Here is a 23355-nt window from a genome sequence, read left to right as displayed (position 1 = left end):
AAGCTGGTGTTACATTTCCATCATCCATGTGCCCTATGGCTGGTGCAAAGATCTTCTGACTGGGTTACCCATGTTTGGTGCTGAGTATTGGCCAGCATAAGAAGAGTAATCCTAAAATCTGCGTTACCTGGCAGCACTGGCAGGTAATCTGGACTGGCATTTTTCACTTCAGATTGTATCCATTATTCCTCAGAGGAAAACTATAACCAGTGCATTTGAATGCAAGATATCAAGCAGAACTCTGTTATAAGTGTATACCAGAAGACGTTTACATCTGTTAGCTTGTTAGTGCAGTCATATTCAGGGAGAGCTTTTGATCAGTATTCTCATCTTTGCTGTGATGAGAAAAGCTGACATCCAAAGAGGTAGAGGTCTCTGCTAGGACTGGAGGGAGAAGTGATTAGTTTGGGGACACCCTACAGGGTACAGCCTAAACTTGCACTGAAAGGAAAGAAGACATTTTAAAAGAATAGCATGTTCTTTGCTATATAATTCTAGCACACAACGCTCCCTGAGGAAATACAAGTGCACTAATAAATGTAAGAGGAAAATGCCATGGAAGGCAGTATATCAAAAAGTAATTGATTGGAATATTTAGTGAGCTTAATTTATAGTGCTGAAAGAGAGACAATGGCATACAGGAGAAGTCTAAGGTCTAGAAAGAGAGATTTGCAGTACTTACTGTTCAGCCCTCGTCATTACTTCCTAGGAAGGGTGTGTTGGAGCAGCACTGAAGCTGAAACTGGAGGATGTGAGTTTATTCCTCATTTTGGTACGCTGTGTAGCTTCAGCGTTTTCAATAACTTGACAGTTTTGAATTAGTATAAAGCTAAAGAATTGGATCATTAAGCTTCAAGTTCAATGGAAATTGGAACTTCCAGGGAACACTCCTCTGATTAGGGCTGAAGCTCCTTGAACACTGAGGGCACCATAATCTCAAAGTGTTGTAAACATCATTTTAATTTACTACTGTGGCTTTAACTGCATTGAATCTGGTCTAGTATTAGATATGGAGGTTGGTGGTACTGCATGTGGCATGGTGTTGGAGCTTTGATCCTTGAGGTCCCTTCCAACCTGGGCCATTCTATGATTGTATGAATGCTTAATAGGGCTAAATTAAGGTCAGTCAATCTGCTGATAACTCCAGTAAAGCTATACGCTTCTGTCTGCTCCCCTACATTTTTCACTAATGATTTATCTTTGATTTAAGTTATATTTTAAAGTTTTCATTTGAAATTACAATTACTCTTTGTCAGAACCCAGTCATTCCTCTTGTCAAAAAGACATATAATGTATTAGCTTAAGGGCAATTGCTATTAACTATGTCGGTGACATGTTGTTATATAGGATTGGGCAAGTCTACATACATCTTTGTCAACTGATCAGGCTTCGCTCACCATGCAGTTTATATTTTTTGGTACTGCTGCTGAACTAATCATGCAAAATCAAACCAAACACATTTCAACTTGGCTTTGATACCATTTTCCTATAATTAACATCTGCTGTCTCCTGAGCTCATTGAAGAATCTTTTTTGTTTGTGTTTATAACTGCAATAGAAATTAGTTTGTTGAAGGGGGCGAGAGAAGCATTTGGTTACCATTTAATCTGTGTAAGCACTTGTGATGATGAAGCTTTCAGATCACAGGAAAGAAGGGACCAAATGGGATGTTTGTGCACTATTTCAGCTTGTGCAAGATAGCTTCTGATTTACTAGACAATGCTATTTTTCTCTGTTAAATCTGCTTTCACTTGTCACCTCTCCAGGATGTGCTGGAATGTGGTAAAACATCCTGTGCCTTGTTTTATTTTCAGTGGACCTGGGGGCCAGATCTTACAAGGTTCTGATGTGTTTGGAAATCACATGTCATTATCTGCATCCTTAGAGCTTTAAAAATCAAGTTTCATTAATACAGCTGAAATATGCTTGGGTGTTTTCTCTGTTATAAGTACAGTGGGAGTTCGCACCAGCTGTGTATGTGGGAGGGATTGTTAACATCCAGTAATGATGTAAATTTGTTATTATTTCCTTATGAATAGAAACATTCTTATAACAAAGGGGTATGTGTTGGGTTTTTTTTTCTTCTTAAGGCATGTAGGCAGTGTTCCTCCCATCTTGATACATTGGCAGGCCTCCATTTTTTCACAGCTTGACTTGAGATGTTTTCAGGATGAAATTGTGGCTACATTGAAGTCCCTGGCACAACTCCAGCAAAGTTCAAGAAATGGAGCTTCATGTACTAAATACAGATGTGTTTTTTAATTTTACTTTCAGTGATTTAGAATCATGCTAGCCATGCAATTTGCCTTCAATTTCCCTGTGCTGCTTTTGTCCTCACCTAATTCGACAAGAAGGATAGCTATGAACTCTTTTACTTTATATTGTGTGCCCTTTTCTCTTTCTCCCTGGGTTTACACAAGAGTTATATGCTGGATTAGCAGCCACCATAAAAATGTTTACACACTGTGACATTTCAAGCCCAAAACAATAAGCTGTATCATCATCTACGTCTAATTATCAGTACAACTTCCCTTCAAGCATTAGGAGACTAATATGTTGCCCACTGCCCTCCTTGATCTGAAAAGATGCTTGCTTATTAGCCTGCCAAGCAAGACTGACTATTTTAAGCTTTTGTCCTTTCTTATGTACTCCCTCACTTCCTGCCTGTACCATCCTGTCCTTTGCCAATCTGTTGTCAGCATTTACCCAATCTTACCATACTAACATAATACGGTACCACGCTGCCTCTTCGTGGGGACTTGGGAAGTAGATACTGGTCATTTTTCCTTCCTGAATCACAATTTACAGATCAGTTACTACAGTCCTTTGCCTCCTAAAATTATGTTTATGATTTTAGAGAGCTAAGGTCGTCTGACTAACCTGACCCCTAAGCATTTAAAATGCCCCTCTGGGACAGTAGCTGTTTTCAGCTGATAACCGGACCCCTTTAGTCATTTTTAACATTATCTTGCAAGTGATCATCCATGTGGAAATTACTTGTCAGATGCACACCCTGAGAACCTAGCGGTAAAAAACAAACAAACAAACAAAAAAGTGCTCACGGACAACGCTGTTGGTATATAGGATGATTTCATCTCAGCTGTTACTTCTGCTCCACCAGCTTGTTTCCACCTTAGATCACTTTTAATTTCCATCAAGAAAGCATAAGTTCTCCTTCAAAGAGAATCCCATGTGTTTGTCTTCTGTAACAAGACACAGAGTCATGAAGGCAAACTGATCTAGGAAGGGGAGAGGTATATTGTCTCAATTTCCTTCTTCATCTTACAGTGAATTTCTCACTTGAATCCAGAGCAATTAGTACCACATACACAGCTCCAAGGCTATAAAATAATTTCTGTCAGTATTAAGTAAGAAAGTTTTTTTTAAAATAGGCAGATGATTTAGGATTTTAGAATTTCTCATAATGTTGCCATTTCTATGAGCTGGGGATTGCCCTGGAGGAGTTTTGTAGAAACTATGATTGCTGTTTTCATTTGGGAACACTTGTGCAGATTCAAGGTTTATTGAGTCACAGGTACAATCATGAAATGCAACATTATATTTGCCACTTTATGAAGAATGGAAGTCCAGGACTGGTCAGCAGAACAGCATTAGTGACTTACAGTGCCAGCAAGAAAGCTGAGGGAATATGTAAAATGGAAATCATAGGCTGCAAGGGGTGCAAGCGTAGGTGTGTTACAGAGCAGCAGATGTTTTCCTGGCAACTCCTCTGGTGCTCTCTTAAGACAATGAGCACAATGATGCCCTAATTTCAATGGAAAAGGGAGCAGGCCCCTGGGGAAGTGGTGGGATCTGTCTCTGCTAACATGTCTGTGAAATAGCCTTGGTGTTGACTGTACAAGTGTCAGCTGTGCACACTCTTGGATGGAGAAAGAGAGCTGGGGAGATGTGTACATATGTGGGAACATCTGGTGTGGAAACTAATCAAACTGCACAAATTATTTTCTTTGTGTTCTTGCTTCTCTATGCCAAAAAGGAGAACGGGAGTTGAGTGTTGAGCCTTTTCAGACAGCACAGCAAATCCTCCTAAAAGAAGGAGGATTTTTCTTCTGATAGGAAAGCCACTTTTCTTTAAAATGAATCAATAGGCCAGGAGGGTGACATCCGCACCCCTCTTGCTGCCACCCACCCACACTTGCTATTCCTGTGTGTTTGAGCAAAAACAATTCCTTTAGTCATTCATCTTCCCGTCTAGTGGGACTTTTTTCTCTTGTCCACTGCATGGAAGTTCTACTCTTGCAGCAGGAGAATGTTGTTCCTTATGGGAGAAATCCAGTTAACATGAAAATATGAGAATGCCTACTAGAGCTATCCTGGCAATTCTTATTTCAGATTAGATACTGATGTAGTTTTGAGCAAAGTATTACCTGCTGCAGTTTAGTTAACAATAATTTTGCTTAATTTGTAACGCTGGTTTGCCTTTACAATTCTATACCAGCTTGTCTAATCAGCATACGAGACCCCACCACATCTAATTAAGTGAAATAATTGTCTGCACTGCTCAAGAGCTGCTTTGTTTTTTGTCTAAATTATAATGCAGACATTAGCATGCTTGTGTGCATCCAGACGGTGTACAGATGTTAGGTTAAACAGAGCGTTGTTTTCCTTGTAGCCGCAGGATGGCAGGCTAACCTGAGTGTGGAACAGCACTGCAGTTAAGAGCATGCTGTGTGTATGTATTTATACACACGTATGTATATATATAGAGAAAAATGATAAAGAGTGTAATTATTAAATCACAGATTTTCAAAGGCATCTAAAGAAATCCAGCAATCGGCTCCTTCTGAAGCCCAAAGATTTTGACACAAGTTTTTGTTGGAATGTGTTGAAAGTCTCAGCCCATATTTTGTGCTAAGACACATTTAAGTAGAAAGTTTGCATGCAGACACGTTTTCTGCACTGAATGCAAGGTATTTGAGTTTGGCCTGTCATCTTTGCAGTCATTGCCCCCAGTGACTGCAGCAAGGCTGGAGTTATGGAACTAATGGCTTTGAAAATGCAGCCAGCACACGGCTTTAAGAAGGCTTTAAAACCACCTCAACCTTACTTGCTCAGCATTGTTAGAAGCTCAGAAAGTTGAGAGGTATGTTAGAAATAAGATGTGCTTTTCAAGGTTGTGTTGTGGGGGAAGCAGATATACTTTTTGTAAGACTTTCTTCACACTTCATCCAACTTAGCTGAGAAATATTAGGCAGGTGAGGCATCTTAATCAGTAATGTGACCTCCCAGAAATAGTGAAAATGGAAAAAAAAAAAAAAAAAAAAAAAAAAAAAGAGAGAGAGAGAGAAAAGAAAATGGCTAAACTAAAATTTTTCTACATCAGTCATTGTTCCCATGAAGTTTTTGAAAAGTGTCCTTGTTCCTCCCCTTTACTTGCCAACAATTATTTCTTCTGTCTGCATTACTGACCCTCTCACATGCTCTCTGACTGTGTGATGACTGGCAATGCTCTGTCTCCTGCTCCATTGGTGGTGGTGATCCCTCCTGTGATCCCTGGATAAAAGGTGATGTAGTGGCTGCTTTGCACTTTTACCAGCTTACCCCCTGAAGGATGCATATTTGGATACGCAGACTTTTCTTTCTCTGTTTAATAAACGTGTAACTGTAGTCAAGGCACTGGCTCACAGTGACAGGCACATTAGGTAATAAACTTGACATAGACAGTGGATATGTGTACAGGTTTAGGGCCTGCAGAGAGTTTTGTGTTAAGCTTTCTACCATCATGCATTCTGTAAGCTGTGGCTATCATTCTGAGTAATGAGGAATATCTCATGGATTTTGTATTTATTATTACCAAGATGTGTTGCTTTTGTTGCAAAGGTTTATATTGATGGAAACTGAATCTGTTCACAAGGCTCCAGAAGGTCACAAAATCTTCTATGCTATGAAGCTGGTAATGGCCTAAATAACTTCCTTTAGCTGAGATACAACTACAGAAGATAAAGATGATTTAATTTAGAAAGTAATTTGCAAATAAGCAGGTCAGTCGATGCTCAAACACAGTTATTACTTATGTATGTGCGTATACTATGCAAACTCTTTCCTATGTAACAAAATTGAAATATTTGGTAAGTCCTATAAAATCTTCAGGTAATAAATACTACCAAAATATCACTTATTTTCAATGCTTTTGTGAATTGCTCTGAAAGTAATGCCTCCTATTTATTTCTGTGTAAACTACAGCAGAAACAAAGAGCAAAGTAACACTATTGGATAGAGAAAATTCTCAGTTATGAAAGACTATTTTTATACGTAGTCAGCACCTAGCTGCTCCATAGCTGTGCATTTTCTCCAGTGATGAACAAGAACCTGGTTGCCTTGCTGGTAATAATATGTACCAGCAGAGGTGGCCCACAGATACTGCCACCATTGTTGAAATGCACCACTCACTGTACTCACAACAACTGTTTCATCTCCTTAAGTATTCAAATACTGTCAATGAATATCAATGAGTGCCATTTTTTTTCCACATGGAGGAATTCAGTGATACACCTTTGCTTGGTATATGCTTCTATGTTAGATATCATTTTGTCAGACTTGCTCCTCTGCTGCCATCTGTCACATGGCAACAAAATTTAATGGAGTACTGATGGAAAAGCTCAGTCTCTACTGCCACACAACTGACTTCCACTTCTGCTCTTCAGAACCAGCGTAATAAAGTAGGAGGCAGTACTTTTGGAGCAACCCTCATATATATTACTTACGTAAATATTACAAGAAAATGAATCTATCGTTAAGGATTACCTTACCCTTGCAGTGTACAGTCAGTGAAGTTTTTTTCTTCCTGTTTGCTCCTTTGACTTGAGCCTTTCTGCAGAAACCATTATTTTTGTGTCTGAGCCCAGAGTGAGAAGAATCAAGAATATGCCAATTAATAATGACTGGAGATAAGTGTTACATCTTCAGCTGTTTCACATAGTTTGAAGATGTGAGTGTGCTAAAGAAGCTTGTACTTTGAGACAGGGATCATACGGTAGAATCAAGAATGGGAAACCTACAAGTAGGTACAGAAAAATCTTTGTACTTTGACAAAGGTACAGACCCTGGATGAACTGGGATCTTCAAGGAAGTGGGAGACTGCTGCTCCCAGTTGGGTGTAGAGTAATGATTCATAATGGTGACCAACCACAGCTTTCAATGGCATTTTGAACAAGAGATCTTTCTGTTCTTCTGTGAATGGGTCTTTCCGTCACCAAAGATCCAGAGTATGGTAATAATTGATGAAGTGAGAGTGAATTTATTTAAGGATGTTTCCTTCTTGGGCACTTTGAAAATTTTGCTTTATACTGTCTTCTCTTTAATTCAACCTCATTCATGAAGCTGCCTGCAGGGCATCATGGCCTCAAACACAAACTATTTGGTGTTGACTCACATTTATTGGGCATGAGTTTTCTAATAATGCAGAAGTAGCTCTTACATTGATAAAGATGCAGAGAACATGAATGAAAGCAGCTCTTGGTTTGAGTAATTTCAAATGTTTGTCATAGAGTCATGAAATCTGGACTGGAAAGGAGAAAGCATCACATATCAACCTAGCAACCTGCAATGTCATTATTTTTATCTTCTAGTTCTGAACTCCTGCTGATTCTGTACTTCTGCACGTGTCTGCATCTCTTCCTTGTTCTCAGTGGATGCGGAGTATGCTAGAAATCTTTTACCAAGTTTTGTATGTTTCTGTAGAAAAATGATGCAGGTTTAACAGCATGTGCAGGTATTTGTAGAAAAGCAAATGTGTTTCCCTCTTGGCTGTTTAGTTGTCTGTAACAATAATGTCATAAATAAACAGTGTTTCCGTGAGGGAAAAGAGGAGATGTTTATCAGAATACATGCCAGTTAGGATAACTCTGTACAAAATGTTAACATGGATTAAACAGGAAAACATGCTTCTGGCAAACAAATTGTTGGTGAGAACAGCTTCAGCTAGGGAGTTCCTTTCCCTGTTGGACAGAAATAGTGCCTCCGTGCCGACCAACTTTTAAAATTAAGACATTTGTCACCAGAACTGCTGGGTCTGTGGAAACATTGAAATGAGAATAATTGAAGTGCTGCAGTAGAATAATGCACAATAAATGGTGCAAAGAACTGTACAAATGTTGCAGATTAAAGTAGGATCAGAGAGATAATGCCTAAGGGATTACTTTTTCCTATCCTGAAATTATATTTCAGGAGAATTTAAAACCTGACTCTGTTTTGCTGAAATCAAGTTAAGGCTTTCCTTTGCACTCAGTGGACCTTGTGAGTAAATGCAGTCTGGTCAGTCCATGGAGAATGAATCCAAACTGCCAAGAGAATATATGCTTTATGTCCATCAGAGTCCTATCTTTAATAATATGGTTTTTCAGTCTGTTTTCTTCTTCAAGGTATGGTTAAGGGATGGAAGGTTACCTTGTCCTCTTTCCACTTCCACTTGTCTTCCTTTGTTAAGATTGACAGGTAAGGAAAAAAAACAAAACAGCTTTAGTTGCGCATCTCCATTAATATTGTACTAATTGCATCACAAGTGTTACCACTCATGTGCTTGTTGGTAAAAGTAATGACAAAGCCAGTTTTGTCTTCTCTGGTTTTGGGTTTCAAAGAAGCAGAGGGCTGGATGGTAATAGCATCCAGCAAATAGCAATGGAGCACACAAGTGGTACATCCTCAGAAAGATCCTACCTCTTCTCAGCCATCACAAAACATTTGTAATAATATGCATTATAGACTAGGAAGAAAAAATGCATTGAAATTATCTTCAGCGTTATTAAAATGGATACTTCAAGTTGAGCAAGTGCTTAGTTATGTTAATTTTTTTTTTTTTTTAACATTTGCCATCCTAAACTGAATCTAATCTAATCTAGTCTTTGACATCTGTTACAGGAATTTTACATTTGTAGTTTTCCTCTCCACACTTAGATACATGTTTATGCTTGAAAACTGGCACATTTTAATACCAATATGTGACATTAATAAATAATGTGAAGATGGAAAGCATGTAAAAATTCTACTACAGAATTCAAAACAATCTATGATTATCTTGTTATTGTTCATTTATGTACTTTGTCAGCTCAGTGAACATGGTAGAAAACAGGAGAAATCTGGTCTTTAGTAAAAAGTATTCATATTGGGAAAGTTGCTGTTTATATTTGAAGAATGGGAAATGCGACTGGGAGAAAGGCAAGGTAGTGTTTGAAAGCAGCAGGAGAAAATGCAGAGACATTAGAGATAGGTAAACTGTGGAGAAGGTAAGTATATTCAATCAGTTGCTCTCTATTGATTTGAAGGTAATCTCTGCCATATTACCATGTACTGATATATGGACTAATTAGTTGAACAAAACAAAAATATTTATAGAAAATATTTCTCTCAAGCAGCCACCAAAGCAACCAAACAAAGGGAAAATGGATTCTGTGTGTTAAAAAATTAAATTCAATCTATATTTATGAGCCCATTCAAAATGTAGAGCCGTTTTGCTCTCAGATTTCCAGTAAGCAGAAATACCCATGCATCATAACCTAATTGTGTCAGTATCTAGACATTTATAGAAGAAATTAAATGCTGAAGCTATAGGCATTTCCAGCTATAAATAATATTGTATATTAATTTATTAAGTCATAATCATTATATGTGCCTTAATACATCCAATAAAGTAAAATTTGGACAAGGAGGAGGGTAAAGTAGATAGCCAGAGTCTTCCTTTTAGAAGATTTTAGTGTTTTACTGTTTTTTACATAGGTTGCTCCAAAAGCAATGCCTCCTATTTATTGCCATGGAAATGACAACAAATAGAGCACAATATCACTGTTGGATAGAGTAAATTCTCAGCTACAAAAAAACTATTTTTTTCAACACAGTCAACACCATCAGCTATGCATTTTCATCAGTGATGAATAAGAGCCTGCATGCCATGGTTATAACACTGGCGTCAATGACCTACGATCATCACTGCTGAAACGTACCGTCCACTGACTCACTTACATCCACTGTTTGGTCACTGTAAATATTCAGCAAGTGTCAATGAATGTCAATGGGTGCCATTTTTTCCACATGGAGGAATTCAGTGACACATCTTTACTTCATAAGCACTTACATGTCAGATGCCATTTTGTCAGACTGCCCCTCTACTGCCATCTGTCACACAGAACAAAACATAATGCAGTATTGTGTGAAGGTTCAACCTCTATTGCTATAACACTGACTGTTGTTGTGGACTGACATATTAAAATAGGAGGCATTACTTTCAGAACAGCCCTGGTAATTTCTCAGAGTGTTAAGATGTCTCCCAGTATTTTGACTCATATACAATATCCCTTCAAAAATGTAGCTGCTCATTCTAACCTAAAACTGATGCTAAAGAGAAAACCTAAAACAGCACAATCAAATGCATGAGGTACGTATCACAACATTGAAATTCCAAGCATGGAAGGCAAAGAAAATGTTTTGGGAGGTGTGATGTAAAACAGTCTTAGATAATTTGAAGTAAGTGGGTGGCAAATACATGCAGATGGAAGACTATTTAATTTCAGACATGAATAATTTGCATGGAGTAGGAAACTGTTGGTCTCAGTACTTAATGCAATGGGCAAGGTGTCAGAATCAATCTCTCTTGCTTTAATTGAATTTGTAAGTCTCTCAACATCTTCAGGCTCCAATCCTTAAGAATGAAATGGTCAGAGCATGCCTCCCTGCCTTAGAGTAGTTTATGAGTCTAACCTTAATAAAGCCTGGATGATTGATGTTGTCAGGAAACAAGAAACCTGTCAAAAAATTGTTCACCAGTAAACCTTCTTCGTTTAGTCATTGTTCCTTAAATCCTACGTGATAAGAGAGTTGTAAAAGTAGTTGTGGCCCTCTACCACATCTAGGGAGGCAAAAGAGTGCTGCCAAGACTAATTCATAACTACTGATACACCTACGTTTTGCCTGTGGGAGATCTCTAGGGGAAAGTAATAAATATATTTTATGAGAGCATAGAAAGATCTCTGAAATAAGGGAGGAGAGCAAGCTGTAGTATGGCAAAGGAAGGCAGTATAATGAATGTAATTATCCAAATGTCTCACCTGCCAGTTGTCTCATCCTACCAAGCAGCAGCAGTTGGAGGGTAAGATATGTTAATAAGAAGTGTATTGAATGGTTTGGTGAAGCTGTTCAGAGCCAAGTTCAGTCCACTGCTGAGCACTGAGACAGCAGATGCCGAAAGAAGGCCTGAAGGAAAAAATGTTCCCTTTTGAATATTTCCATTCCATTTTTCTAAAGCGTTCTAAGAATTACATTTGATTTTGGAGGTGCATGATGAAAAGCAGAAGTAACCTCTGCTTTGGCCTGAGTGATGTTTGCCACTTGGTTTGTTGGAGCTGCTAAATTCACAGCTGAAGCCAGCACAGAGTCCATGATAAAGCAGAGGTGGTGTTGAAGGTCCTAGGATCTGCCAGCAGGTAAGTTAGCCGTTTCATCAGACAGGAGTTGAAATCCTCAAGCAGAGTGTCTTGTCTGTGCGAGGCTCAAGTTCTGCAATATCCAAACCAGTGATTACAGCGATAAACACTGTGGCTGTGAAACTGAGATTACAGTATTAAAACTTGTCTTTTCCGTGAGGTCCTAGCATAATTATACAATTCTAGTCTGAGGACAACTTACTCTCCTTCTTTCTGCAGGAAGGTTTCTCCTTCGCTCTGCAAGTTTTGGGTTTCCCCCATATATTTTAGCTCTTGAGAGCAGTGGATTATTTTTGCCTTTTTCTTGCTGCATTCCTCCTTTTGAACTCCAGTGTTTCTTTCATACGCACTTCCTCTGGGACTTGAGATAAAATTTGTGTGTGAGTGGTACTGAGAGCTGAATTGTTCCTCTTAGATTTGATCCTGTTGGTTTACTCTTTTTTTTTTCTTTTTTTTCAGTAGCCTCTGCTCCTGTGCAGTATAGGCTCCAGTTTTAATTCCTATATTAAACCTTGTATGTTTCTCTACTGTTAAATTGAAGAAAGTTTCAAAAATTGAGTAGCTGAAGACTGTTTCCTGATATGACTTAAAAATTTAGTAGGTGAAGAAATCTCATCTTATGAATGTGATGGTATTTTGTTTTGTCTTTATTTATTTGTTTATTGACATATTGGTTTTGATTTGTGCTGGGCATAAATATAATGGATCTGTTTAGCAGAAAGGAAATAACAAACTAAATTATTTTAGTGCCTGAAGTCCAAATTTATTAGTTTGTTTTTGTTAAGTAAGAGCACTTTTACTTTTTCCTGTCATTAAAATAGCTTTTACCTTTGAGAAATCCATTAGAGATCATGATTATTAATAACCAGATTATTGTCTTTAGTTCATCAACCACAATGGACTACTAAGTCTCATTCAAAAAAGTATGTAAATAATAAATTATTTGACCTTAGTGTTTATGATCCCTAATAAAATATCAGAGGAGGGATAACTTCACACCATTTAGGATGCACGCATTTGTGTCCCACAGGTCACTTATGAAAACACTCACTGATTTCATCTCTGTTCTGAAGAAGGAGGTGCGAAATTTTGTTTAAGTATGTTATGCAACTATTATGTTATCTGTGTACTAAGGATAATGATAAATACAACCAAAGCTACTAAGAAATTTTCTGTACTTTTGTGTATAGCATTTGATTGATATCCAGTGTGGTGTACAGCATAGGCAGTAGGCTTGTGGAACAATTTTTCTAATTTTGCTGCTTGTCTTTTGGGTTGTTAGTAGGAAACTCTGTTCACCTTTCAGGGACACAGTTTCCTCATTGCTATTAAAGGATAAACAATACATAGTTTCTATTTAAAGTATCAGAGCATTCATAAGGTGCAGAGATCAACAGTTTTGTCTGTGTGCTCTTCCCTGAGTGCTTTTGAAGCATTGCATGTGATAAATACAAGTGCTTTGACACTGTGTTGATGAGTATCATAGGAAGCTTGTATGAATTTTACCTTGTGTTTTATTTAGCTGAAGTAAATAAATACACCTTTCTATTCAGAGTGTTTATGGAATCTACTCCAAGACAGCCCAACCTTTTCAATGACAGCTCTCAATACTGTCAATAATAAAAAACAATTGCAGCCACTTGTTTTTCAAATGCAAAGTGAACTTTATTCTGCCTACATACACATGGATAGAAATCTTTTCATTTACGGGTCTAGGTAACACTAAAAACAGACTTTGAGATGTGTGAAAGCGTCAACCAGATCAAGGCCCTTTTAAATAAGGGAAACTTGAACTACGGCTTGCATAAACTTCAGAGTAAGGGCCTGAATGAGTGTCCATGTGATGAATATATATATATTTTTGCAAGTTTTGAGAAGACGCAGTATTTGACTCCTGAATGTTAAGAATGCACTGATCTCAAGGCAGTTGATATCCCAATCAGAAAAGGTTCCAAATGTTTTTTGATAAATTTGAACTTTCTTTTCATGACAGGCACAACTATCCTGCAAATGTTTCCTGCTGCAGTGCATTAATTGGGTCTAGAATAGTGGCTGAGAAACGCTTTATGAATGACGTATCATTCCTCTAGTGATGTTATGCATCTGAATTCCACAGGTTGTAAAGTAATTGTATGTAAGGTACTCTGTGATATCACAAGCGGATAAATGTCTCCTCTTTGACTTGTTAAGAAGAAAATATTTACTAAGACATTTTGGATTCAGTGGGTTTAATGATAATTATGTTGAAATTATGTAATGTGCATGACAGGAGTGAGAAGTACAGTGGTACATGGGGAAGTTATTTGAAAGGATTTTATACTTTTTTTTTTTTTAAAGACTACGTTTTGAAGAGATTAATGTGAAATTTTTTGTTTTGTTTTTAATGCTGTTATTTGCCAATATAAAGTTCTGTAGCATAGATGAGAAGCTTTTCTTTCAGTCACTGTACTGAAGAACTGGAAAATACTAAAACTTCCATAGAATAAAGGAGGGAAGTATGTTTGGATGCTGCTGAAAATGGAAGGGATGAAATAAAGAACATAATGCAAAGGTATCCAAACTAGGGATTTTGTGTTTGGTTTTGGGATAGGTTTGTGTGCTTATATCAATTATAACTTGAAATACTTAAGGGAATTCACAAAACATTTCCACCTCTATCAGTGCCTCTGTTATTTCTTCTCTCTGAAGAAGAGTACTTTTCTTAAGCTTTTCCTGCAGTCTTGAGCTGTAAAGAATGCCAGTGTACAGACTTGCACTGATATCATCATTCTTGAAAGGTTTTGCTAAGATGTATGCATTTTAGAATTAACTTCTTTGTAGCTGGTTTCTTAGGTGTCACAAAGACCTGCACAGGGAATTCAAGTGAAAATGATGCAATGTGAAAAACAACGCTCATCTGAATTTGGTCTCATTTTCTCAAAATAAGTGAACAAACGTACCTCCGTCACACTCTTCATTCTCTTTCCCCAAAATAACTGTTACTACTTCAATTTCTCAACAATGGCTCACCTCTATTATAAAAATTCTATTTTCTGTGACGACAGTAAGCTTGAATGTGTTTGTGTGTACAGCAGATCCACTTAGCAGCACAATGTAAGCAGCAGATATCTCAGTAAATTAACTAGGCACATGCATGCACATTTGTGCATATAAAAAGGGTTTTAATAGGGAAATAATGTCTGGTATGTCCTAGGGTGAGATGTGGTTGCCCTTGGTGATAGATGTAGTTTTTATACTATCGTGTTGTGCTTTCGGCAACTGGACTGTCACTCCGTTCTGCTGACTGCTGCAGAACTCTGATTCAGTGCATTTCTATGATGTGATCTTTATCCTGGTCCTTCTCAGAAATGCTAGCAATGCATGAAGGAATTCAATCCCAAAGGCCTTACAGTCTGTTTAGATCTGCAGATTGCATAATATTAGTCTTTGCTGTCTTCTCTAAGAATGTAGAATTTCTCGAGCTGTGTTTCATCACATACACGTTTTGTTCTGTATATGTAACAGTAGTCAGAAAAGCAGTGAAGGAAAACAAGCTTTGTACTAGAATGTCATTTATTGCACACTGTGGCAAAAATGGTGCATGCATCTCCGTGAACATGCTGTACTGGTGATAAACCTTCATTTCATTAAGTGAAATGCACCATATGCTGCAAAATACTGCTGTTCTTTGCTTTTTTCATACTCCTTTTATGTTTTGTTTGTTCTGATACTAAATAATGGTGAGAAAAGTACTGAGTTGGTTAACTCAGTACTGGACTGCTGACTCCCCTCCATGGTTAAACAAGGATCAAGAAATCTAGCATCTCATGATCACTATGCCCCAGATGGCCTCCAACCTTTATATCCCCCACAAGACCTTATCTGTTAACAAATAGCAGGTCCAGGATTTTGCTTCCCCTTGTCACCAGCTGTGTCAGGAAGTTATCTCCCACACACTCTAGGAACCTCCAGGACTGTTCACTGTCTGCTGTATTATAAATCCAGCTGATGTCTGGGAAGATGAAGTATCCCAGAACAACGGGGAGAGACCTTGAGACTTCACCCAACTGTCTATAAACTGTCTGTCTGCCTCTTCATCCTGGCTGGGTGGCCTGTAGCAAACTCTCAAGATAATATCAGTCTTATTGGCCTTCGCTTTTATTCTGACCCACAAACTCTCAACCCTATCATCGCCATCATTAATTTCCATACATTCACATTATTTCTTAACATAGAGGACTGCATCACTGCCTATCCTGCCTTGCCTATCTCTTTTGAAAAGTCAGTAGCCATCCATCACAGGACTCCAGCTGTGTGACTCATTTCACCATGTTTCCATGATGGCTACTATATTCTACTATATACTACTTTCCAACTGCACAATGGCCTCCAGCTCCTCCTGTTTATTACCCATGCTGCATGGATTAGTGTAAAGGCACCTGAGCTGGGTCTCCTTTTGAGTGGCAGTAGCCCTAATAGCCTCATGACCATACTCAGATGTTTCCACAGCCACCAACTCTCAAGTTCTTCCTACAAAAGGGTGAGTTGTCCAGGTATTAATCATATTTAGTTCCTCATCATTCCCTGCAACTGGAGGGATACAGGAGAACAGAACTTGTGCTCCCAAACCCTTTGCCTATTGCCCCAAGGCTCTGAAGTCCTTTTTCAGTCTTTAGGGAAGTTCTTTCTATATTATCACTGTCTACCTGAAACAACAATGGGGGATAGCAATCTGAGGGCTGAACTAGGGAAGGAAGTTTCTTCCTCATGTCATGGGGGTGGGGATGTAATTGGGCTCACTAGAGCAGAGCCTGTATGTCCCAGGAAGCAGCAGACCTCTCTGTGTAGAGGATCTGGCCTACATATTGGCCCTTCTGGTCCCTTCAGCAGTGAGTCACCAATGATAATGACCTGTCATTTTTTCTTTGCCGATGAGGTTTTAATGCTAAGTGAGGTCTGGTTAGACTTCGGTAACACCACCAACTGGAGAGAACCATTCTCACCACCAAATAATTACACTTCCATTTTTCTTTGAAGTGAAATTAATTGTTTTGTAATATTTACATTTGTAACTTTGCATTCGTAAGGAAAAACGTGAGGGCTGGAGGCCGGCTGAAAATCTGGTCTTGCATATTGTGCAAAAAAGTATTACTCAAATTTCTCACAGGTGAATAAACTGCATGCGTGGATGAATCTAGTTAATTCCATAGTTTAATAAACCTAGAATCCCAATGAGGCTATAACAAATTCCCCTAGTGTCTTGGAGTTATGAGAAAGATGTATAAAATTATATGCAAGCAGAAGAGTTCTTTCTAAATATGAAGAGGTTTTTTGCGCATTATATTTTTTTGTTCTATTTGCAATGTGAAATAACTTCTTGTCTGTGGTTACCATGATTAAGTAGTAGATCGTTTATTGTGCGAGGGCAATATCTGGCATCAACATGCATCCAGCCACTTTTTTCTTCTTTGAATAATTTGTTTTTGAAACAGTTTCTAGCATTAAGATAAATGTGTCTGTCTTAACATCCCTCTGAGAAAAATGGTTATTTATGCAAGTGGAAATTTCTGCTGCTTCCTCATCAGAGAGCAGTGCCTTGTCTTAAATTGTGCCATCTTAATAAGTCACATGTGGATCACAGATCAGAACCCATTCTATAGTTAGAAACACAACAATTGTGTGTTGGCTAGGAGTTATGCATTTATCGAAACAACTGAAAGCAATGTAACTGCCTAAGTTTTCTGTACAAATGTGGAGTTCTTGGATGGTAAACCTTCCACAATAGAAATATCAAATAGAAAAGGATAATTCCACACTGGGCTCTTTTTGCTGTGTCTTGATGCAGAACCAAAATCCCAGGTTAGCAGATTTATTTATTTATTTATTTATTTATTTATTTACTGTGAGAGTATTAGGTATACGTTTGCTATTTTACTGGCATTCACAGGGACAAGACAGTTCTTCCAAGAAATCTGGAGTTTGTTGGAAAGGATGTATGCATTCAGATGTAAAATAAAGCAACTCCATGTTATCATGGGAAGATCCTACTATATCCCCAGCAAAAGGAATTTTTTTTTTTTTTTTGTTTATAGCTTCTGAATTGAGGAACAGCTTCTGTCTTTATTTTCCACTGAATTCCACTGAATAAGCGGGTAAATGTTAATATCCTCCTCTCTCTTAAAATCTGCATGGATTTTTACAACAATAATGAAACAAAATAGCAGAAACTGGCCTTCAAAATTTTCAATTAGTTAAGACCTTTGGAATTCAGATGGAAAAAGAATGAAGCTGAAGGAAATGATGGTCAATAACTTTCCACTGAATGAACTCCAAAAATCATAGTTTTATTAATAGGTGAGAGAGGATAAAATGCACAAAATAGTAGCTAAATTTCTGGGAAGCCATATACTCTGTACTAGTTTAGAAGATCATAACTACGTGAAATTGGAATGAAACTGAATTGATTACAATCTGATATTTGCTACACTTCAGCACTGCTGGCAGAATCTCATCCATCTAACTAAACGTGCATAACATGCTTTCTTAGCACTTTCACAAAGTCTTGAGTTCGTAATGACAGTTTAAGTGCATCTTTTCCAATTATTACACAACACAAATTTGGTCTGTGCTAATAAAACTTAAGAAAAATTAAAATACACATTTTAATATTAGAAGTCTATTTAATTATAGCTAATGCCTTTACCTGTATTAGCACCTATGTTTTTCATTGAGTCTGCATTATAATTTTCCATTTATTATTGTGAACATTCTTTTAATATATACCTGTAATCTAACGTAGACCATGGCTAGGAGACACCCAAGCTCTAAATTTGTCTTATCATTCTTATCGTAGCCCACCCACCAAAAGAGAATTCTGGTGTGAGCAGTAAACATTCTACATGGAAGGTCAAGGTGACAACCTCTGTGTTGCAGTGAATTTGCAGTGAATCTGAATTGCTGCAGTCATCGGAATCTTTAAGAAATGAAGGCCTGCTGTGTCTGCCTATTTCTTGAGAGTAGGTACTGGCCTGAAAAACATTCCTCAGCAAAAGAGCTTATCCAAGAAGGCAGTGCCCTAAATTCTGCTCTGCTCACCGGCAACCAGGTAAAATTTATTTCTCTCAGGAATTTTTTTTTTTTTTGCTAATTAACTATTTTCTAGATGAGGTGATTGTGTTGGTAAACTATTTAAAGCCATTATGATAAAAATTGCCAGGAAATGAATTCACACAGTCTTGGTGCCTCTTGATTTATTTATTTATTTTTTTTACCAGGGCTTTGAAACACTGCTGAGGTTTTGGCTTACCTATCTTTTCTCGCTATTAATTTCTGTCACACTCAGTAATTGACCTAATAAAGGCAAAGGCAAGAATTTATTACACCCTGGGCAATACTTAACATCAACTTTATTTGCTGGAGCAGCGCTTCTAATCTACAAGCTGCTGTACGTTTTGACAGTCCTTCTAAATATTAAATTTGACTCTATTAAATGTTGAATCTTATGTTTTTGATTGCTGCTGTTTTTGCAGTTTCTAAGGCAGACTAGTACATATATAAATGTATCATTTTAATGAAGCTTTTGGAGAAACAAGTTAAGCTGTGGCTGTATCTACTTTGTTACTGCCAAAATCCATGAAAACTCTGTGATATAAAGACTAGTTTCTGTAATGCTTTGTGAAATAGTTTGAAATAATTCCTGTGATGTCTTGAGAGAACAAAGATGAGAACTATTCAACTTTTCATACCCCTCCCACGCTTAGGATTTGATGAAATTTTCCTTAGGCAAGTTTGTTTAAAACGGTTTGCAGAAATACAGTAAAAATTAAAACCAGGTTAGATTTTCATGCAGTAATTTTCACTGTTGAATCTGTTTTTCTACCATGTATCAGACGGTACAATCATCTATCACCCCCAGAAAAGGTCTGAAGAAATATTACTACATGATCCTGGAATTGTTTATGCAGGAATTTTTATTCTCGGAAATCTTTCAGTGTTAAAGCAACAAGAAAACATATAGAATGTCCTTTGGTGGAATCTTATTACACTCGTTATATATGTAAACTGATATTCTTTGATGCCAGCACGTTGCCCATACAGAGAAATCTCTGCACAATTAAATGAAAGGTAAAAGAAAAGGACTAAATAAAAAGTAATTTTTCTCTTATCTGATTAGAATTAAATACATTAACAAATTGTCTGGTAACACAAATAGGCAATAATACAAAAAATCTACATTGTACATTATTTCAAGAAAAATAACTTCATTTGAATACAAAAGGATAAATACACTTTTTGTCCTATAGCCACTCTTGTACAGTAGGTGAACACGGCATCGTACTGATGCGGTGCTGCTAAGGTATACAAGGATATGACTGGCTTGAGTTTTATTGAGGGGGCTGTTACACATGTGCATCACTAACATCAGACAAAGAAATCTTTCAACCAACAAGGGTTACAGAGCAACGTTCACTAAAGCACAGGTTGGAGAGGATTCGGGGACTGAAGCAGGCCAATATGGCAGCTTTTACAGATTTCCTTATACCCACAATGCACTGACAGCAAAGAATGCCTTTATTTGGTTGGTCCACACACTGGGCGGAGGTACAGCAGCGCACCAGAGAGGAGTAGCAAATGTTTTTCGTTTCCCTTCCCGTTTTGGGGCTGTCCAAGCTGTTTGTCCTCTGTGAGCCTGGCAGCCAGCACTGATTGGGCAGAGCAGGAGCTGCCAGCCCATCTCCGGTTGTGGTGAGCAGTCTTGACTCAGAGTGCCGTCCATAACTGATTAATATGGCTTAGTTCAGTTAGGCCTTCCAAGTTTGTATGTGTTATTTTATTTTTTTCTTTCTTTTTCCTTTTTGAGATTTCAGTAGCAAACACTTGGATTTTGTTTTGTTTTCATGTGGCATGTTCTTTTGAAGCAGTCCAAATACAATGCCATTGACCAAACGAAGCCTAGCACATGTGAAGTCTGGCTGCTCCTAGTAGGGCCATCAGCAGTAATAAGGGACTGTGGGATATTGCCCCCTGGGTGGAGCTTTGGCTGCAGCCTCCTGGATCCCGTTCACACTTAAGCTTCTCACATAAGATGCCAGTGTAGGCTGGAGGGCACTGGCACCGCACGTTGTTGATGCATGTCCCTCCATTCTGGCAGTGCAGGAGCTCATTGTCGCACACATTTGCTGCAAGACAGCAGGGGAGGGAGCAAGAGAAAAGCAGAATAAATACCAGTTCATCTACAGGAAAAGTCTGCATGGAAAGCAAAATTAAAATGCCGTGGCTCATCTCACACCTCCCTCCTCTTCCTGAGACATGGGAACAGGGGAAACAATCTGGTTTTTAAACACTTCACATTGGAATTTTGGTATTTTATTTGCTAGTTTTCCATCTTTTCTAATCAGTAGTCTTGGGGAAACTTATCGTTCACTTCAGACCATTGAATATTAATGAATTAATATTAATAATGAATTAATAATGAATTATGTATATTAATATCCGCTTTGTGCCAGTGTCTGCGTTTTTATAGTTTCTACTAAAGTGGAACTGTAGGGATGCTGTTACTTGAAAGGGACAAGGTATCCAAAGCATTTGGGCAATGCAAACAGTGTAAAAATGCAACGTGGTTTTACTAAAGTGAAAAGATCTGTATGAGAAGGCAAGATTTTATAACCAAGAACTGTGCGTATCAATTATCTGAATAAAAATATGCAAAAAAGATAAGGCAAGCGCAGGCAGGAAAATCAGCATGCTATCCAATGGGGATTTTATGCTATGTGCATACGGAAATAAAAGATAGTTATTTCCATTACAGATCAAATATTTCTTCTTAATTAGATTTGCTACTTTGGTACAAGGGGTAACTGGCAACTCAAAACTATCTTTGTTAGACATTGTAGCCCAATAGATTGACTTCAGAAGCCAGATTTGACAAAAGATTTGAGAGAAAATAACACAGGCAGTAGCTACATAGTATTTTCTATTTGAAAATCTGGCAGCTTTGTTTTTTTAAACTATCAAAATATTTCATTTGTTAAATATGTAGAGATAAGAGGAACATAGTACTTGAATGTGCCAATCTGTTTTATTTTGGAGAACAACAATGGTAAAATATGTCCTATGTATACAGTTCTGTCTTCCACAGGAGTGTTAATTTTAGTAAAGATTTGCACCTCCTATTTAAGCAGGATGTGACAGAAGAAACTTTCCCTCAGGGAACTAGAGAACGGTTTGGTTGAGACAGTCTCAGCATTATATGCTGTTTATACATACATTAGCCTGGAAATAACCTTAATAATTCAGTCTAAGGGAAAATTATTCTTAATTTCACTTAAAACATTCTATTTAGCTCTACAAAATTGTGTGCAGCAGTCTTATAGATGTTAATTTCTTTTTTTTAAAAAAAATGCAGTTTTATCAGAACTAAAATCCAAACAGCCCAAGCCCTTAAGTGATGCTGTTCTACATAAATCTGTACAATTTTGTGTTCTCAGAATATTACTGGCAATGTTTTATGTCCAGGCCTTCATTCCAAAAAAGAAAAATTCTCTGGACTTTGGAAGGATGCTGAGAAAGGGTTTTCTAATCTTCTGCATCCATGTGAGCCAAATAATAACACAATGTTAGAAACTTACACAGATCTAATTGAGAGAGAGCAGCTAAACTATCTGTCTCAGTGATACCGTCAATAATCAAAGCCCCTTTCTGAGAGCTCTGGATTAAAATTTTTTGTCCTGTTTCTGAACTGCCATGTCAGGATCTGGATACTAAGGTACCAGGAAGGTGACAGATGTATGTCTGAATTTGAATGTTCTCTTATATTCACTGTAACAGTGTTTATTATGTACAAGAAATAATAAATCATCACCAAATAAGTTTGGTGAGCTAAACAAACTAGAAAAATATCACGATAATAGGCAAAAAAAAAGTTTTTTGAAAGCCAATATTTGAGGTATATAGCCTCAATCACAACAGTTATGTAGTTAATGCTGATCTTGTTATTCAGGCTTCATATTCAATTTTCATATAGGTAAATATATGTAATAATAAAAAAAAAAAATGACAGTACGTTTACTGTGCCTATTTGCTCTGGACTACTCATTGCAAATTAGGCAGCAAAAATGGTGAAATGTCTGTTCCACCAGTACTGACCATTGTTTGCCTTGATTAATTGAAAGAAAATCGATAGTCAATTAAATACTGCTTTTTAAATGGTAGATATTTCACTTCATGTTTGTCCCTGAATATATTATCTGTCTTTTTCTGAGTATTTGCCAAAAACAAATTTGTTTTCCAATAACCTTACAGTTATCTTGCCAATCATAGCTTTTTGTCTAGGAGGCCATCCACCCAGATGCTGGTTGTCGTGTTACAGAGTGCTGGTTGTGGGTGACTGATGTGGCTCTGTGCTCCATGAGGGCTGCTCTGCCTTACGCACTGATGCAGGGTGATATAAAATCCCTGTGTAATTATTGTTGCCTACAAAATACTGGATACAGAGTTACAGATGTGAAGTTTTTAATTCAGACTGTTAATATATTATTAAAAAGCTTTCTTTCAAGTACTTAAGGAATGAACCAAAAAACTTCAGTATTTTATGCGTAGAAGTTTGCCTGCAGAAATGCATTAAGGTAAATACAGTAGAGTTTAATGTTCTTAGTACTTGCAGCTGGAAATTTTTCAGCTGTTAGTCTTGTATTGTCAAAGATTTCTTTAGTTTTTCACTTGCACCCATGTGTATGTATCATGTAGGTAACAAATGCAGCCATTTGCAAGGGAAACAAATCTGAAATGGAATCTCCCTCCGTCTTCCCCCCCCTCACCTTCTGGACAGCCTGGTGAGGATTATATTTAAGACCTAAATATTAACTACTTCTTATCTAACCATTTTTATGTTTATTTAGCTTAGGATTTGGATTCTCGATCGCTAATGAGTGCAACACATCAGCAGT

At 37.6% G+C, this 23355-nt stretch overlaps 1 protein-coding gene across 1 annotated transcript in view; it reads right to left on the bottom strand.

The window, feature by feature from the left end:
• Positions 1 to 20362: 20362 nt before the first annotated feature.
• The window catches only part of NTNG1 (netrin G1), a gene marked incomplete at both ends in the record, with an annotated part of 142930 nt that continues 139937 nt past the window's right edge, over positions 20363 to 23355 (bottom strand). Inside the window, one exon of the mRNA XM_079536560.1 lies at positions 20363 to 20589. Coding sequence (XP_079392686.1) covers positions 20363 to 20589 — 227 coding nt within the window. The remainder of the gene's footprint in view (positions 20590 to 23355) is intronic.

This window comes from Tetrao urogallus (genome assembly GCF_951394365.1).
Source record: "Tetrao urogallus genome assembly, chromosome: 5".
Taxonomy (NCBI): Eukaryota; Metazoa; Chordata; class Aves; order Galliformes; family Phasianidae; genus Tetrao; species Tetrao urogallus.
The sequence above is the reverse complement of the archived record's forward strand: the minus strand, read 5'-3'. Positions and strand labels throughout refer to the sequence as shown.